This window comes from Paramormyrops kingsleyae, chromosome 20 (assembly GCF_048594095.1).
Source record: "Paramormyrops kingsleyae isolate MSU_618 chromosome 20, PKINGS_0.4, whole genome shotgun sequence".
Classification (NCBI taxonomy): Eukaryota; Metazoa; Chordata; class Actinopteri; order Osteoglossiformes; family Mormyridae; genus Paramormyrops; species Paramormyrops kingsleyae.
This window is the reverse complement of record NC_132816.1, coordinates 12557140-12576964: the sequence shown is the minus strand read 5'-3', so window position 1 is coordinate 12576964 and position 19825 is coordinate 12557140. Positions and strand designations below refer to the sequence as shown.

At 42.3% G+C, this 19825-nt stretch overlaps 1 protein-coding gene across 16 annotated transcripts in view; it reads left to right on the top strand.

Annotated features, from left to right (window-relative positions):
- Nucleotides 1-19825, top strand: part of LOC111841957 (calcium-activated potassium channel subunit alpha-1a-like) — a 167197-nt gene that overhangs the window by 17695 nt on the left and 129677 nt on the right. For all 16 annotated transcript variants that reach the window (XM_072703946.1, XM_072703945.1, XM_072703952.1 and 13 more), the window contains exon 2: nt 15832-15993. In XM_072703946.1, the coding sequence (XP_072560047.1) occupies nt 15832-15993 (162 nt within the window). The remainder of the gene's footprint in view (nt 1-15831; nt 15994-19825) is intronic.

Below are 19825 nucleotides of genomic sequence, written 5' to 3'. Positions count from 1 at the left end.
TGGTGTTTTATTGAGTAGGATAATTGCAAAAAACACCCTGTGGTGACTTCATATCAATTAAGCTCATAATGAGGACTTGATCTTTTATCTGGTCAGAGCACGTTCGACAAACAAGTTATTTATAGGTGTTTAATATATAATGCAAAACCACAAATAAAATGATTGCCCTGATATTTTAGCTCTGTTGTGATATTTCACTGTAAATTGTAATTAAACCGTAGTATCAGAAATGTCATTGCGTAATGAAATTGAACGGTATGCAGAGCAACGTGCTCTTGGTTCTTTGGTGCCCCCCCGCAATCTTACCTAGAACGTAACCCCAGCACACATACAGCCATATTGATATACCATACACACATTGGGTCTATGTTGCTAAGCGACCAGCAAGGTATTTCTTTTTAGGAGAAAATATCCATTATGCAATTGTCTAGGCGCTGGCAGGGACTGTATGAAATCCCCCTGGTCTGTGTATGTGATTAGTGTCATAAAATAGGTTTACATTTCTCATAGATTGATGACAATAATCTCTTGGAGTGTCACTTGTGTGTTTGCAGGTGTGACTTTTTTGCCAAGTGTCCTGACATGACCCTGCTGAACAATCACACTTGCTTCCATTTCCTGTTTATTAATAAAAGTCTATGGTTCTTTGGCTTTCTTCCATCCATCCATCCATCCATCCATCCATCCATCCATCCATCCGCCTTCTGTAATGCCTGTCCTGCACAGGGCAGATGTGATCCTGGCCTGGATGTCAGTTCATTTCAGGCCACCTTGGTCTCCCACTACATAAAGTTTTCCGATGATTACTATAAGCTTTACAAGGAAATGTTTCCTTCAAAACCTGTTACCTCATATGATACTGAAGCATAGCGATTAATAACCTATGTTCTGTTAAATGTTCTGTGGTAGCTGCAGTCCAGTAATTGAGCACAGGAGGTAATGGATCTTTGGCTTCCAGCTCCAAGCCAGTGCTAGATGTTACCAGGCAAGTTTCCTCGCTGATGTTTTATGTCGGCATTTCTGCTTACTAAGAAATTTACTTATTAATTACACTTCATTGATTCTGTGTTGCCTGAAAAACCTTGTATAGACTTTTTATGTTTAAGTGCACTGTTGTCCGTAAGCTAAATTACTTGCAGTAGATGGTTATTAGATTTGTGTCCTATCGACGGCTTATGGGGCAAATAATGAGGTATTGATACTCTTTTAATATCACAGAGGTGGTTTAGGGTAGCTGAACTTTAATCTCCCCATCAACCAATGTAACTGGTCATTCTCAGTTTTCCTCATGCATTTCCCAAACCACTTAGTCAGTACTGGTTGCACTGTGTTTTAAGTGGCCAAGTATTTTATATACTTACATAAAAAGCATTCATGAGTTGTGTGCCATTTTTAATGTACCGGTAGTATTTTTACCTTTCACTTTAATAATATTTGCTTACTTTGCTAATGTTAATTAAACGAAGCATGTCCGCTTGTATTTAAGATGAACTGTAAAGGCTTTTATTATTATTTATAGAAATTGACCTTGACTTTCTATCATGCTGTATTTCCTGTACAATTTTTACTCTATAGACTTTCTTTATTGCCCTATGTATATTCTCGTGACATTCTAAATCAAAGAGAGTGTCTGGACGTGGAATTTTGGTCCCACGTTTGCTTAAGAATAAATACGATAGCCAATGTTAACAAGCTAAGAAATTGAACATACTCTTAGTTTTTGTAGGTTGCTATATTTACTCTGGCAAGACCTGCTCGTGTCTTTTAGCATTGTCTTTGCTTAGTTAAGTAATTGTGGAATGTATTAATTTGTTGGAATTGTTAGAAGGGCATCAAACCAGTGAGGCACTGTACTGACACAGGCTGAGGTTACACAGCGGTCATGGTGGTCACCCCCACGTAGTCTGGCTCTGAAGATGTTATGTTTAAATGGCAAAATGTATTATTCTGTCTTAGAATACACATGACAAAAATAGCAGAGCTGAAATGGTTTTCTTTTTGGTTTTTAACGTAAATTCCCAAACATTAGTTTGGTAACCTGATTTGATTTGGTGTTATTTCAGAAATAATGTAGATTAAGAAGCCTCCCATCCAGTATCAGATTTTTTTTATCACAACACCACGTTCCCTGCTTCCTCAGCCAACAGTAGTTGGAAAAATGTCAAATTGTTAACTGTGAGGTTTTCCTCATAAATTACCATACTTATGCTCTCATATGAAGTGGTGCGAATTACTCCTTACATTATGAATCATCGTGTGGAACGGCGCAAAATCAACGGCTTTGGAAGGCGAGCGGGACCTGCGAAAGCCAGGAGCACAGGAGAGAGTTTAGGCGATTGGTGACATACAGTACAGGAAGTGGACGTTTTGAAAAATGTTTTCCTTAGTTATGCTTGGCTTTCAGATATATTTGAATTTTCGACCCAAAATAAGAATGAGCTGCTTTGCAAATGACTCTTTTTCAAGTATTCTGGTTTGCTGTTGACCTCTACAATTGTCATGTGTGCTTTTTTATAGATATGCATGGCTTTATGCAACAGTAGAAGACCATTGATAATTACATTAGTTATAGCTTGCCACTTCTGACATCATTTTAACCCATTTTAATTGCTATATACCATGTAGCTTAAAATTGTCTGTCACCAGACCTATGAGGAAAATATGTTCTTATTAGAATATAGAAGGACAGAAATGCTAGCTGAGAATGTTTTTGAATAGTAACTCCTGCCAATTAATACGGGCTTATTTTAACCTGTGTGAAGGTTATGGATTCCTTTGGCTGTTTATATATCTTCTACTCCCGACTGTCTAAACTAGGTTGCCTGCATGGGGCTGTCTGATGAGCCAGAAATCGATGGAAATATCATTGAGCGTGATTTGAGGATTAAGACGTCCTGGTGTGCAGGAGCACCTGGTGCCGGGCCATAGAGAAATGTTATTTTGGGTGGGGAAATTTACATTTGGATTGGAAAGCATCACGAAGCGGCATGGTGGCTCAGTAGGTCGCACTGTAGCGAGGTCTGCATGTCTTCTCCAGTGTCCTCCTGCAGTCCAAAGACATGCAGTAGGTTAACTGGTGTCACTGAACTACCCACAGTGTATGATTGTGTGTTTGTGAGCCCTGCAATGGACTGGCATCCCATCCAGGGCCCTGTGTCCAGGGGTGCCGTAAGGGGGAGGAAAGCTAAGACGATTCCAAGGGCCCCTGAGTGACAGGGGCCCTAAAAAATTAGGAAAATAACTGGATTGGTTTGGACTGGGGGACCTAATATGATATGCTTTCATGGGGCCCAAAATCTCTAGCAACGCCCCTGCCTGTGTCACCTGGGATGTCCTCTACACAGAGGTGGAGATTCCAGGTCCAGAGAGTACAAATCCAGACCAAGATTTTGTTTCAACCAACCAGTTGAGTTACTCTGTGACTGTGCCTCTTTATACTCAACTGGCTGGTTGAAACAAAATCTTGGTCTGGATTTGTACTCTCTGGACCTGGAATCGCCACCTCTGCCTCTAGGTGACGCTGAGCAGGATAAACAGTTCGAAGATGGATGGATTGATGAAAGAATCATCGTGAGCATCTCACTGGAAATAGCCGATGAGCAGGAAATGGTCTTCGCCCCCCACTTGATTTCCTCAGCTTCAGCATAGCTGCAGATAACATTTTAGTATAAATGACATTCGGCATTATTAAACGAGACATAAAAGGAAAAAATTATTCGCTGCGGTCTGTGTGTTAGATAAAAGAGATGCACAGTTTACGCTGGTGCTAATTTGGTCCCAAATAAATCCACGCTACACGCCTTGGTTGCTCTGGCAATAACAGGTGTCTTTATATGGAAAGGCGAGTTGTCGAGCTGTAGGAATCTTTCCATGTGCTCTGTAAACCTCGTAAGTGCTGCTGGTGTGATATCTCAGGGTAGCTCTGGTTGACGTTGGGCGCAAGAAGTGCTGTTATAAAACAATAAGAAGTCACTGTGTTATCCCCTGACAGCAGAATCATTCTTTAAACAATGCTGCTAATTAGCAGACTTTTAAACCAGCATAATGAAAATTGACATTTGTATATGCATGTACTTATATGTGCAGACATGCGCTTTGTTCCATGGAACTCTGTTAATATTTATAAGTTAAACAATGCTTAACTTGGCTAAAATGCACTGTTAAATAGCTTCTGTGCTTCTGTTTAAGCCCTGTTGCTCTATTATGATGAAATGAATGTCAGCGGTGGCTGTTCTCAGTGTTCCTTATAATTATGGAATGCACTAGTCACTTTCTGTTGTGATGTTTTTCATCTTCTGACTCTGCGGTAGTTAGAATACCAGCACTACGTTTAACTTTGCATCAAGCTTATTCACGCATCGTCTGCTACACTGTGTTGCCACGATGATAGAATGTCAGCTTGTCTGGTTTCACGACTAGAAGAATCCCTGACCTGGAATATTTTGTCTTGTGCTGATGTCTGGCCATCCTTTACCGAAGAGACACATCATCCTTTTGCATTTTACATCGCTGAACTGTGGTTGGACTGTAATTGTACTGGCAGGATTCAACTCAAGACTGTTTGGAGCCGGGGTATTGGTCAGTGGAATAAGCCTTTGTGCATGTAATATGAAGGTTGCCAGTTCAAATCCTGTCCTTAGTGGTATATAGTCACATCCCAGTTGAGGTCTTGAACAAAAAGGAGAGAAGATGGTGCAGTCATGCATTGCTTAATGACAGGGATCCATTACTGAGAAATGCATTGTTTGGCGATTTCAGCATTGTGTAACCATCACAGAGCAGTGTTTGGCAACCCTGATCCTGGTGTGCTGGTACGCAGCAGGTTTTCTGTCCTACCTGATGAACTACTACCTGTCTGAGATCAGCTGTGGTTCATCAGAGACCAGGTAGGATGGAAAACCTGCTGGATGCCAGCACTCCAGGATCAGGGCTGCCTACTCCTGTCATAGAGTGTATTTACACAAACCTACTGTATATGAAACAGCCCACTACACACCTAAGCTATATGGCCCGGCCTAAATAATAATAAAAAGTACAGTATAGTAAATACATAAACCAGTAGCCTAGTTGTCATTATCGAGTATTACATGCTGTACATTACTGTATGTGCTATGCTTTTACATGACTGCAGTGCAGTAGGTTTGTTTACATCAGCATCACCGCAAACACGTGAGTAATGTGTTGGCCAATGACGTTACGACAGCTATGGTGTCACTAGGTGATAGGAATTTTTCAGTTCCATATGGGAGCACTAATGTATGTGCGGTCTGTCATTGAGCAAAATATCGTCACGTGGCGCATGCCTGCGTATGTGAAATGAACTCATATTTGTGCAAATGGCGAATCTGTTCTTCAACCCTGGATCTCCATTTTTTTTTTAACGGTTTGGTGTGTTTGTTTATTTTATGGTGCCGGGGGGTGGTGGGGGGGGGGGGGGTTCGATTTTGCCTAACAGCTTGCTGTTAAAAATCAACGTGTTGGGTGGTACACAGATGATTAGAAGTGGCTATGATTTTTAGCCATAAATTTAGATTTCTCTTATGAGAAGGTCACCGAAACAACATGCTCCATTTGTGTTGGGTTCGTTTACGTGCCAGGCAGTTTTGCCAAAGAGTATAGGTTACTTATCTGGACAAAGAGGTGTTATGTGAACTAGCATGGGATTAGCTGAAAGCTGACAATGGGAGGATTACCCTTAGCCCTGTGTGTAACGCTGCGTACTGTACATAGGGCTGATGTAGCCTCCAAGAAGGCTTGCTGTTGAGCAGCGAGGAAAAACTGACAATGTATGCTGGGCTCATTCTATGATTTTTTAGGGTGGGGGTATAAGAAGGGCCATAATTCATATAGAGGGGTCAACTTTATCATTAGCCAATGATATGTTATGAATTAGTGGGTGACAGCAGATGGAGCACTCCTGGAGCCAATCAGCTTTCACCTGGGGCCCTGTGGCCCCGCCCCTGTGTTCACCCCTGGGAGAGCAAGGGTCTGAATGAACTGGGAATCTTGGATTGCAGTGATGTGTTGGTGGTGGGGGGGGAGGTAAGTTACAGAGCACCACACATGGCCAACAGCTGGGGGGTGGGTGTGGGGGGGGGCATCCACGCTTTTATAATTACACCACAAATGCGTTTCCCTGACACGGTTTTATGGATATGGGCAGGATTTGTCTGTACATTCAAAAATATCTGCAAAGGTTTTGGTGGATTATTCGTAGGCTGGATTTGGAGTAAGCATGTTAACAGACTGTGTGTATAGGTACCTTACGCGGGCCAATGGTATTTCATACTTAGATACTTTGTGCTCAGCTTTTGTCACTTATTGCAGGTAAAGAATTTTAATTTAATTCACTTTTTTCTTTTTTTTATGGGCCAGTGTGCTGTACAGGATGTACCATGCACTCTTGCCGAGTGACTCATGCGATAAACCGTAGATGAATACATCCATAACTGCGTGTGCAATTCAAACGGATGCACTGATGATGGTGATGATGATGATATATAGGGTGTGTGACTTTCTGGTTTGGAAGTTCATTATTTACACTCTCATAATAAATCCGGGAAAAAAATCTGCCTAAGAAGAGAAATAATTAGTGTTTTTAAGTTAATAACAACGCTATTAATTACCGTAATAAATAACAATCTAAAGCCCTGAATTAAATAGAAGTAGCGTCTCTGAAAGCTATTAATCTCAGAGATTCACGATTCTTTAAATTAAAAATTTAAATGGAGAAGGTGTTAAGACTTCATTTTTAGGCCTGGTGATTAGTATCGGACAGCAGTGGGGAGCCAATTACCTGTTGCTCTGGACTCTCCCTGTAACTCCGTTTGTCTCTGTCCTTGTTAAGGTAATGAGGGCCAGGCTGCTCACAAGCGGGGCCATAGTTTTGTTCAGTGGGTCTGACACTTTTAGCTGCTGCATGCCTATGCGTTTTCCCTTATTGTGAAATCGGTAGCTGAAGCTATAACATAAAATAAGTTGTCCGCGTGTTTTGCACCGTAACTAATCTTGGGAGTGCGAAATTTTAATTCTGTAAAACAGATGTCCCATCTCTCCCTGAAATTCTCTGGGAAATTTACAGCTGCGAATTTTAAAACCAGCACCCTCCACCTCGACGAATTTCTATCTCCCAGAAGTCAGTATGGCTAAGATGGGATGTCTGGTATGGTGAGAACTCTGTGGGGACCGTTCTCTAAAAGGAGCAGCGGTTCTCCAACACGCCAGCCATGCCCTGCATGCAGCCATTAACAGAAGGCATTTTGAAGCTGGGACAAATATTTCATGATGGCACACAAAATATGGGTTGTCGAGCAGCAGCATAAATGCGATACTGAAGGCCGCCATAAAGGGGGGCGGAGCTACGATGATTCCAAAAAATTTGGAGCATAATTGGATTGGTCTGGGTTGGGGGTCCGGTGTGATAGGCTTCCATAAGGCCCAAAATCTCTAGCGGCAGCCTTGCCTGTGATTAATATGGTTACTTATATCCATCGAGAGCTACAGTATCTGCAGGATACAGGAAATAAATTACCTATACAGGTAAACATTCAAATGTAAATGTGGGGGGGAAATATTCTGTTAACCTGTGAAACGTTTTCATTGTGATGAATGTGATTATTACACGGTTCTGGAGTAAAAAACAGTTGAATCTCCATCCATCCATCTGGTGCACGCAGTTAAATCTCATTTTGAGTAATACTATACTTATTATAAAATTTAACTTTTATTTACTAGACCTAAACTATGTATATTTCATAATATTACGCATATTGCCTTTCCACAATGACAGCTTTGGCTTCTGCATGCCACTGAAGTTATCGGGGTTTTGACTGTAGTATCAGGGTCAAGCAGATGAGAACACCAACGGCTCGGCGCTGGTTTCCCAGTCACCCCACCTGACTGCCATGCTGCGTTAGCGCTGCGTGTCACGCTCGGTGGAGGAATGAGGTGTGCTTGTGCCGGGAATGAGGTGTGCTTGTGCCGGCTCTGGACCCGTGCCCGGCGAGAAGCTGCCCACAGATGGGCTTGACGGAGACGCCGCGTCCGTGACAGCACGGCCAAGTGCCGCTACATGCGATCTCGCCTAAGGGACGCCCTTCACGTTTGCCTCGCACACGCGGCACCGCTCGATGTGTCACGGTGCAGCCAGCATGTTACACCGAGCGCCTACTTGAATATTTTCAAACGAATAACGGGGTTGCCAACTCTCACGCATCTGGCGTGACACTCATGCTTCCACGCAAGAAATCCTACGGCAAATGTATAGTATTTTGCATTGTAAACCTAAAATTAGCTGTATCAAAAGCAGTGGTGTAGTTTGCAAACCCAACAGACTGTTTACAAGGTAATGCAACTGTTACATGCATGTAAACACGTATGCAGTCTCAAATTGAAAATCTCACGCCAGCCAATTGACCAAAATTGCCAACCCAGCAATACACATTTCGTCACATGCCAGAATATCCAGTTGATGGTTCAAATTTATGATAGCTGAGATTCAAAATAATCATCTATTCTGTTTTCCCGTGTTTGACATTTGGTGCACGTAGTACTTAAACGTTCTTCTAACATGACCTCGTACATGTAGAGCTGGAATATGCAGCAGAAGGTAAACAAAGGAGAGCCGTAGGTGGTGTTTCCCCGCAGCGCAGTTACGTATCTGACCTCCCTAGTGTTTGCCGACGTAATAATTAAAGGGATCGCGCGACGTTTTAAGGCGCCCCTCTGAATCATCTGAGTCTGATTCATGGGTGCGGTAATGAAATCTGACACGGGCTTTTCCTGAAAGGAATGGAAATCGGCCGTACCCTAATGGTGCACATTTGTTGGGTCCTGTCCTTGAATGACCATTAATGATTTAAAATGGGATCCTTCATTTGAGGGCTTTTTATAAGGGAGGGAAACCTCCTGACGTCACCCGGTATCTAAGGAACACAAGGCAGGGACCTTGCTGTATTCTTGCCAGTCACCTTCAGACTGTCAGATGCTACGGTTTGTCGACCTTGTCATTAAATAAGAATTCACAAAAAAATGGCAATCACATATTCAAGGATTGGGCATATGGCCGTATTTTAAAAACCGAGGTTTGCGTTTGTGATATTTTGTGCTGAATAAATTGTTTTATAAAACCCTTGACCCCTAAGATTCACTGAGCATTTAACAAATGTTAAAATGGATCAGGAGGTAGACGGCTTAATTATGGCTGTTGCGTATTAAAAGTGTCTCCGTGGTGTCTGTCCGCCAGGGTGACAGGTGGCAGTTCTCAGCTTTACACATTAACTAGCGTGTCTCCTTGGATGCTACAGACCTTCGCTTTGATAGATGTGATATAATCGTTACATGACCTTAATACCAGCAGGTGCAGCACCAGAACATGTGACATTACTTTGGGAGTATATTTACAGTTCACACGCACACACACGTATTATTTAAATTTTGCAATGTTGAATTTAACTTAGCAAACCAGCTTGTATATATTGTGTTATAGGTTATTCACCATAAATCACTGTTGTTGTCCCCACGATATTGTGAATGAAGTGAGACCCCATAGAAACCCCGAAGTCTCTTCTACTGTAGTCCTTCTGCATGTTTTACAGTGATTTTACTACAAAAGCATTCTCATGCGAAATGTAAAGATCAGCCAGTTTTTAAACGATGGCTCGTTGATAACTCATTGTCTATTGTGAACCTTTGGGCTTTCTTCTAAAATGGGTCTTGAATGGGTCGGATGACGTCCGCCCTGTTCCCCATGCACAAATCGTCTAATCCTTTTCAGACTAGCAGCCCTCAAAATAGTTCGGTGGTGAAGAAACTGAACCTAATGTGATTTTTTAAATGACCTTTCGATGACATTGACTGCCTGGCACACAGCAGTGACACCTTTAATATGTCTGAAACCGCCTGAAACCAGCTCATAGCTGTCAGTTTTCAGGAGACGTCTGAGTGTGGAGATGACAATGTACTGCACTGTCTTTGATCTCTTCATATCTGATTATCAGTATTTTTGTCAGTAAATCCCGAAAAATTCCTACGTCAGCTGTGCAGAGCTATCTGCTATTCCAGTCCCTCTTTTTTTTACAATCTCTGATTAAGATCAGGTTTCTTACTGGGGAACCAAAACTGAACCGCTACAGCTAATCTTATAATCCGAGCGCACCTTTTTTTATGGAGTTCTCCGTATGGGCTAATGTTTATTTTGATGAATATCTTCAAGTAGTCCAGTGGTTAAGTTAGCAGCTTTGTGAACAACTGGCCGACTCTAAACTAAAACATTCAGTTGTACACGAAACTGGAAATTGACATTCTAAGCACTGCATACTGTATGTACCTCTCCCTCTCAGGGACAATTTCTCGTATTAATGTCTCCAATAAATAAATCCTCTTCATTCCATCTTCATTCTTTGCGCTGTTGTTTGCCCAGACAAAAGACAAGCATTTATCAATGCTGGTGGGAGTAGTGAAATAAAATTGATGAAAGTATTTTTTTAAGAACCGAATAACGTTTTGCTTCTGGTATTGCCTGTTGTTAGATTGTTGTATGTGGAATCTATTTTCTACCTCATATATTTCATAGTCAAGCTGACAGTTAAATGTATTGTGATTTTTACTGAGAGCGTATCTACAATATCGAACCCTTTAATTTATTACGCTTATAGTGCTATATATGATTACTTTTTGTGTTGCTTTTTCTATGCGCTATGTAAACGTGAACCACCTTTGCAGTTGCAGAAACAATCACATTGCAAAATTGTTCTTTTTCTGTATAGAGAGCCTTACTAGTCACTTCTCTGTGTCTTAAAAGTCCTAAGACGACGCTCATAACGATAATCAGGTTTTCTCAGTCTTATGGTGATTGTACTCACGGTGGCCGTATGAAATGGTGTCTATAGACAGGAGTGTACGTTGTTGTATAAATAAATAAATAAATAAATAAAAGAATGTGACTTACAGTGGAAAAACTGAGGTGGCCTGTATGTACTGTACTGTTACCAGACTAAGTTCTTGTCTCCCAGGCAGCGATTAAAAAAAGATGCAATAGACAAGTCAAAAGTAGCAGCTGCAGTAAAGCCAACTACTCCTTACTCATCCGAGTCACGCTGGTTTCTCCGTGCCATTCATTGTTATAGGATTTTCCTATTGGCACTTTAATAATGATTGTGCGGAACAGCGCAGTCATTACTCTATATAGATCGACGGTTTGTTCATTATGTCCAATTCACATATAATCCCACGTGTATCATTTAACCGTTCATCTGTTTGTCCATACTTCCCACTGAAGGTCATGTTGTGAAACATTGATGATAAAATTATTTCAAAATTAGCTTTGTCATTAAGTGGCCTGGACTAATGCTGATTTATAGTGTGTGTTGCAGAAAAAAATGTGTACATGCAGGACAGTTTATATAATGTATATTTGAATGGTTAGAATTAAAGAATTATGAAAATCACAAAACGTTAAGTGATAAATCTGACAAGTGTTAAGCCTAGCCGGTAATCTGTATGCTCTGTCCTGTTTAAGAATAATTAAGGCAGTTTCTTTTTACAAAGTGTGTCTATCTGTAGTGAGTGTAAAACTTTCCAAGGAAAACCCCACAATGCATGTCAAAAAAAAAAAATGTAGTGTATTTTTATGTATAACTTTATAGGTCAAGTTGTGGCACAGGCAGAAGAAATTTGATTTTAAACTACAACAAAACCAACCCTCGACAAAAAAAGGGGGACTTTGTGAAAAACATCAGATTTAAGGCCAGTATGGTGAAATCGGACATGGTTTTTGACTGCACAAATCCCCGTGTCACCGTAATGACCCCAAGTGCAGAGAGTGCTGGTAACACCCCCCCCCCCCCCCGCGATTCGTGAATATTACTTTGTCTTCTTTGCGCTTGGATTGTAATTTGGGACGTATTTGCCAAACGCCTGTGTTGAAACCTCAATCCAGCTTTGACATCACTAGTGCAAAAATAGCCGACGGAGTATCCCATGGCATGCCGCACTGACTGGCTTTGCCGCAGGAGAGCACACTCCATGGTGGGCTCCCAAATGGACTACGATTTATTCTTGTTTACATTGTCCTCTCGGATCTGTTCAGTCATCCGTTTCAGTCTCAACAAATAACTCATGCTGTGTCTTTCTGCATCCACTTCTTACCTAAGGCAGGGTATTACATAGATCCCTTTTCCCTCCAAAATGTTTTTTTTTTTTATTACTGTTTTTCATCACAGCTGATTTTTAATAATACCAGCAGGTGCAGGCACTCTGAATTCACCGATAATGTTTAAAGGGGTAGAAATGTCTGTGCTGTGCAGTGTTTCCATCTGTGTGAAATAGCTTAATTAGGGTTGTGCCCCTTTTTTAAAGGGAGGCTTTTGCATAATTCGGAGCAGGAAGTATAATTTAGCCAGACAGAATAGGCCAGCCATTCAAGTGTTCTTTTTCAGCTGGTTTATCGTGGCGAAGATACCAGTTGCCGCAGGCTGTGTGAAATGCTCAAGGATTTTCCCTCCACATCCTCCTGGGGAATTTCTCAATAGCCTCAATCCGAGTGGGAGATTCTGTTTGTTCATTTCGCCTTAGGTTGGCCCTCCGGGTCTTCTGTCCGATTTTTCCAAGTTGAATGCCAACTTCCCTAAAGCACCCTTCATATGATGTTTCGAGAAGCTCTGGGCGTTCCCATCAAAGGCCGTTTTGGGCTCCCTTTGTAAGTGTGGTCAGCCAGCGTGCTGATAAAATTTTTAACCTGCAGTTAGTCCATAATAGCACTCGTCTTATCTCAAAGTAGGATAGACCAGGGCTGCAGAGAGAGCCATTTCCTGTCTCTCAGACAGGTGCCAGCCCACGTTCCTGCACTAGCAGCAAGAATCTCCTGCTTGACCTCTTAATGACCCTTGCCTTCATTCTGCCTGAGGTGCTCCACTAAGGACAGGTGCCACCATCTCTGATTTAGCAGTGCAGATTATCTTCTGAACGAGGTCATAGCCTAAAGAGACAAAGGAGTGACATCATCAGCAGAAAACAAAGATGTGACATATACATCAAAAATTTGATATCCTCGGTGCATCTCGCCTTTATGTTCCGTCTCCATAACTCACAAACAGGAAAACAGAAGATTCATCCTTGCACATCTCACCCTGAATGACTCAGACTCTAATGAGAATATGGCCTCAGCTCCTCGTTTTAAATAAAGATGGTAGAAGCGATATCATCTGTTGAAAAGAGGAAAAAAAAAACCTGAGACTACCCAATGTGTGGCTGAGGGTCTTTGCTATAGCCGCAAAAGCAAAACACAATAGATTAACAAATCCCCATGACTCCAAGAAACAGCCTTCCCATTGTCAGCATCCCAGGCAGAATCTGCACTGTTCTATCTGACTTTAATGTTGACAGAAAGATGAAACCCTCCCACCTTTTTTCGCGTAGGTATTTCTGAAGGTTGTGACGTCCTTTGAGAATAGCTCTGTGGTTTCCGTAACATGGAAAACATGGACAGAATTACAAACACCAAACTTTAAAACTGAATCTCAATAAATCATGGAAAATGAGAGTGATTCTTCGTGAGTGCAGACTTGTGTTTTTTTTTTTTTATTTGGTAGTTTTTCTTCATTGACTGTAACTGATATGGCAGTTTTAAATGCACAATTAACATATTTTATTCTTATGTGATATATGTATGTGGTTTTAAAACTAGAAAAGTACAAAACCACAATATTTCAAAATCTTCAAAATCTAAATATTAAGGCAGAATGAAAAGGCCACAGTTTCAGGTCCCCTGTTTTTTTTTTAATTAAAGGCTGCTACCTGTAACCTGGAGGTACCGTTCACTGCAGGAGGTACCGTACACTGCAGGAGGTACCGTACACTGCAGGAGGTACCGTTCACTGCAGGAGGTACCGTACACTGCAGGAGGTACCGTACACTGCAGGAGGTACCGTTCACTGCAGGAGGTACCGTACACTGCGGGAGGTACCGTACACTGCAGGAAGATATCTTGAGGTCTTGCATTCACGGGGCCGCAGTAGCAGAATATCTCAAGCCACTGGGTGGACCTGGCATTGTCTTCTGCACAGCAGGGGTGACTATGGTGGATTTTTCACAGAAGTGCCACCATTTCTTTGATTATCTGCTTCAGAGTGCTCAGCACTCTCCAAATTTTGCAGCTGACTTGGATATGATCCTGGCTGATGCATTCACATGGAATGTCAGAACCTTTTGGCTTAGCCGAGATTTTCTCTCATATCACTGCATCCAGAGAAAAGTTCAGTGACCTATTGATTTGTAATATTTATTCATACGATGCTCTAATTTAATTTGAGGTGGTCTGCAGTTATCTGTCACAGTCATTTCTGTTTTTTCTGTTATCTGGAATCTCATTTTGTGTTGCATGCCAACATCATGAGTGTGTACAAGTGCTGTTGCTTTGCCTGCAGTGGATGTTTTTGCAGTAGGTCCTTTTTTTTCTGTCTCTCTCGGTTACCATGCCTTCCGTATTTGAGACTATTTTCACTCGCGGCTGCGTTATGTGGGAGCTGCTCAAGATTTATTTTCAAGCTGACCAGAAGCATATGTGACATTGTTATGTGCCAGAAGGTCTTTGAAGCCAGATATCCAATAAGAATGTAATACGATCTTTCTGTACATGCTGCATTGGATAATGTAGGTAAACAACCATGTCTAACAGGAAAAGGCTTAGAGGAGAGACGGTGGTGAAGCTGGAAGTGTGAGACCATCCTGAGTGATGTCTGGAGTCATGTGGTTTTAGTGTATGGTACAAACAATGTATTTTGCACTCTCTGGCTTGAGAAAAAAATAGCCGACAATCATTCTTAAATAATGAAAGATCATCTTTGCTTCTTGTGGGAATAACACTTGCCTGCATTAAACCATTTTTATCCAAAAATGATTTCGCTCATCCGAGTTTGTGTAAAGTTTCTTGCTGCAGTGTCGACTGATAGGAGGTTGTCTGATATAACTTTTTTTTTTTTTGAAAGTTTATGTAACTTGAAGGTAGCTTCTTTCCAGCACAGCAGAATGTTCTGAAACAGGCACTTTCTTTGAGTGCTGAATTCATGGTATTTCAAGAAGGGTAAAAAATGGCTTTTGTCAGTACAGTTATTATATTTAAAGTAGCAAACTGTAAATATTAATGCAGTTAAATTGAATTCCATTTTTATTTGACAATATTTTCATTCCAGTGCTTGAATTTGCATAGTACATTATTTCTTTCTTATGGCTGAATTTGTTACATTGTGATTAAGAGTCGCCAATCTGATGTGCAAAAATGCCGGCCCCCATTTAGTGCTCTCCATTTTCGTTAGTAATCAACATGCAGTCTCCCAGCTACAGAAGCTACATAAATAATTAGTCAGATGACTGGTCTGTCGTTTTTTTAAGGTAGCCTGTGGTGTATCATCAAAATGTAGTTCCATGACAGAAAAAAGCTCCTCTCAGTCATAGACTTGACAGAGGAGAGGTTAGTAATGGGTGGGTGGCTGTATTTGGATGTCATCCTTATTCCCTGAGCTATGAATCATGTGCTTCCTAGCTGACGGCCTACACATGGATGGCAGAAGATTCACTGGTGCACAAGGAAGTCTCAGGCTACCATGGTGATATTAGTGGAAATGTATTTCACAAACAGGTTCTGTGATCACCCCCGACTTCTCTGTATCTGTGTTTTGCTTGGGGGGGGGGGGGGGGTGTCCGAATGTGTGACTCACAGCTATTAGAATATATGAGTCAGATCTAACATGATGGACTACTGTACAGTAATAGAGAGTCGCTTTCGAAAGTTACTCACGGGCATGATCTGTGACACTCTGCTCCCCTCCATTGCAGGATGCCCTGAAAGTTAATACTTCTTCAGATAATCAGAGTGAGGGGATCAACAAGAGCATTGACGAGAAGGAGCAGGACGCCAGTGAAGTAGGCTGGATGACCTCTGTCAAGGACTGGGCCGGGGTCATGATCTCAGCACAAACCTTAACTGGTAGAGTCTTGGTGAGTACCTGTTACATGGTTCCCTTTAGAAGGTTCCCCTGTAATTCCCCATAGATGTTTCCCTGCATTGCAGTGCCCTTTAGATGGTTCAGTCATGGTACCCTATAGATGGTTCCCCTGCAGTGCCCTTTAGATGGTTCAGTCATGGTACCCTATAGATGGTTCCCCTGCAGTGCCCTTTAGATGGTTCAGTCATGGTACCCTATAGATGGTTCCCCTGCAGTGCCCATTAGGGCACTTTGCCACCGCATTAAGTACCGTACTTTTGGTATGGCACTTTTGGTACTTTCCCTTGTCCATTGACTTCCAGTCAAGTACCAGTACCAAAAGTTCCAGTACCAAAAGTGCCAAACCAGCTGGGGTACTTCTTTGGTACTTCAGTACTTTGAGATGGGACTTGAAATGCTTTCTTTGTCAGCTGGTTATGCAAATATGTTGCCTCTGAAACATAATACAAACGCCACCTTGAAAACAGTTACGGACTCAGAAAACAACAACAAAACGAAGTAAAAAAAAATTAATTGTGATCTGGTTTGAAGAAGAGAGACAACAAAATGATCAGATCAAAGAGCCAGTGTATATGCAGGTTTTTGGGATAACCTTTAGGTGAGCTGCTCAAACCCAGGTGTGAGGATTCAGCCAATCAGTCCTCTAATTAGTATCTAAATAGGGAGTTGCAGCGAAAACCTGCATACGGCCCTTTGCAGATAAGATTGCCCACCCCTGCTTTAGATGGTACTCCTGCATAACCCTTTAGATGGTTGTCCTGTAGTACCTATTAGATGGTTCCTCTGCAGTACCCTTCAAATGGTTCTCCTGCATAACCCTTCAGATGGTTTCCCTGCAGTACCATTTAGATGGTTCCTCTGTAGTGTCCTTTAGATGGTTCCCCTGCAGTACCCATTGATTGTTCTTCTGCAGTACCCTTCAGATGGTTTCCCTGCAGTGCCCTTTAGATGGTTCCCCTGCAGTGACCTTTAGATGGTTCCTCTGCAGTGCCCTTTAGATGGTTCCTCTGCAGTACCCTTCAAATGGTTCCCCTGCATAACTCTTCAGATGGTTTTCCTGCAGTACCATTTAGATGGTTCCTCTCCAGTGCCCTTTACATGATTCCTCTGCAGTGTCCTTTAGATGGTTCCCCTGCAGTACCCTTTGGATGGTCCCTCTGCAGTACCCTTCAGATGGTTTCCCTGCAGTACCATTTAGATGGTTCCTCTCCAGTGCCCTTTGGATGGTTCCTCTGCAGTACCCTTTGGATAGTTTCCCTATAGTGCCCTTTATATGTTTTCTCTGCAGAACCCTTTGATTGTTCTTTTTCAGTACACTTCAGATGGTTTCTCTGCAGTGCCCTTTAGATGGTTCCCCTGCAGTGACCTTTAGATGGTTCCTCTGCAGTGCCCTTTAGATGTTTCCCCTGCAGTGACCTTTAGATGGTTCCTCTGCAGTGCCCTTTAGATGGTTCTCTTGCAGTACCTTTTGGATGTTTCCCCTGCAGTACCCTTCAAATGGTTCTCCTTCATAGCCCTTCAGATGGTTTCCCTGCAGTACCATTTAGGAGATGGTTCCTCTGCAATGCCTTTTACATGATTCCTCTCCAGTGCCCTTTACATGATTCCTCTGCAGTGTCCTTTAGATGGTTCCCCTGCAGTACCCTTTGGATGGTCCCTCTGCAGTACCCTTCAGATGGTTTCCCTGCAGTACCATTTAGATGGTTCCTCTCCAGTGCCCTTTGGATGGTTCCTCTGCAGTACCCTTTGGATAGTTTCCCTGTAGTGCCCTTTATATGTTTTCTCTGCAGAACCCTTTGATTGTTCTTATTCAGTACACTTCAGATGGTTTCTCTGCAGTGCCCTTTATATGGTTCCCCTGCAGTGACCTTTAGATGGTTCCTCTGCAGTGCCCTTTAGATGTTTCCCCTGCAGTGACCTTTAGATGGTTCCTCTGCAGTGCCCTTTAGATGGTTCGCCTGCAGTACCATTTGGATGTTTCCCCTGCAACCCTTCAAATGGTTCTCCTGCATAACCCTTCAGATGGTTTCCCTGCAGTACCATTTAGGAGATGGTTCCTCTGCAATGCCTTTTACATGATTCCTCTGCAGTACCCTTTAGATGGTTCCCCTGCAGTACCCTTTAGATGGTTCCCCTGCAGTACCCTTCAGATGGTTCCTCTGCAGTGCCATTTAAATGGTTCCCCTGCAGTACCCTTTGGGTGGTTTCCCTGCAGTGCCCTTTATATGGTTTCTCTGCAAAACCCTTTAGAATGGTTCTCCTGCCGTAACTGTTATTTGGAGAAACATTTTTTAAGCACAATGTCTCTGTAGAAGTAGTTGGAGCTATTTGTCAGTTAGGGGACCACCATGGCTGCTCTTGACTCAGTATTGAGGGGGGCGGGGTTTGGTTTAGTGTTCACGACTTCTGGCAGCCTCCGTCAAAATGTTTTTGTCACCCCAGCCAGAAGATTTATGCGGCCTTGTTTATCAGGCATGATCATGCCTGCACATCTCCCCCAAAATGAGAGATTGCTCAGTGAGGCACAGGCAATGCGAGCACCAGTGCTGCTACCGTTGGCCTGCTTTCGCTTACGCTCGCAACAGGGGAGGTAGCTTGCATTCCGCACGTGCTGCGTATGTTGCTGCTGAGCCAGGACCTGTGAAATTAGGCAGGCCAGCGTATATCAGAGGCTTTCCCCTACGCAAACGTTAGCGCTGAACGCTTGGGCTTTCGCTGAATGCATTGTTTCATTGTTTCATTCATAATGCAATAAACTCAAAGGCTTCTGAATGCTAAATGCTAATGCTAAATATGAACTCCCAGTGCGTCTAATGATGTATCATTTTTATATTGTATCGCAGTGGTTGCACGTTACTGTACGTTTTGTGCTGCACATGGCCACTGTCAGGGAGCATTTCTGTGCTACTATAGTCATAAAGTATTAAGCAAAGGCCTTTTGGACTGGAACAATATGTGTGGCAATTTCGGACTTCATAAGATCTGTTAGCTCACCTTTGTGTTTGTGGGTGGGGCTTGTGCAAATAATTTAATTTGGCTTCATTGATCTGTTTTGCACATGTGCATCTCTCAGCTGTCTACTGTAGTTTCATGCTGCTTTGGCTGGGCTGGGGGGTGAATTTTCGTGTTTCAGGGTGGCTTGGGGAGGCTCATTAATATTCATGAAAGAAGCACTACCTGACTGGCCAGTGAATGCCTTAGACAGTCTTCACCGGCTCATCAGGTAGCTTCTCTCATGAATATTAAGTTTCCCCAAAGCACCCTGACAAAACAGGTAGCATGTGTCAGTGGTAGCATAGTCACCAGCCAATCAGGTAGCTTCTCTCATGAATATAAATAGTTTTACCAAAATGCTCTGTAAAATGAAAATCCATGCGCTGTGCTGCTCCTGAACACTTCTGTTTCGTTCATAGCATCGTTTTCATTCGCTGTGGGTCTAGGTAGATGGATTAGCCGGTGTTCTGTGCTGCTTAGCCCTTATTGTTCCAGGATCAAGAACAAGATGTGTATAACAAAACAGGAAAATCTGAAATGGAAACTGTTCTGCTTGACATTTTTGCGGCCAACCTGCAGCTGTTTTGGAGCCACCTTAAATGAAGTATGACATCATACCAAACACAGACTATAGATAGAAGGCCTGTATGCAGACATTTCCTTTAGCTCTATAAACTGCTCTGCTGAATTTTTACATAGTGTTTCACCTTTAATCCTGAAATTTTAAGGTGAAAAATCAAAAACACCAGACTATTGTCTCATGCATTCGAATTGTACATCACAATAAGTGATGATAATGATAGATAATGAAACATGTTCACAATGCATCT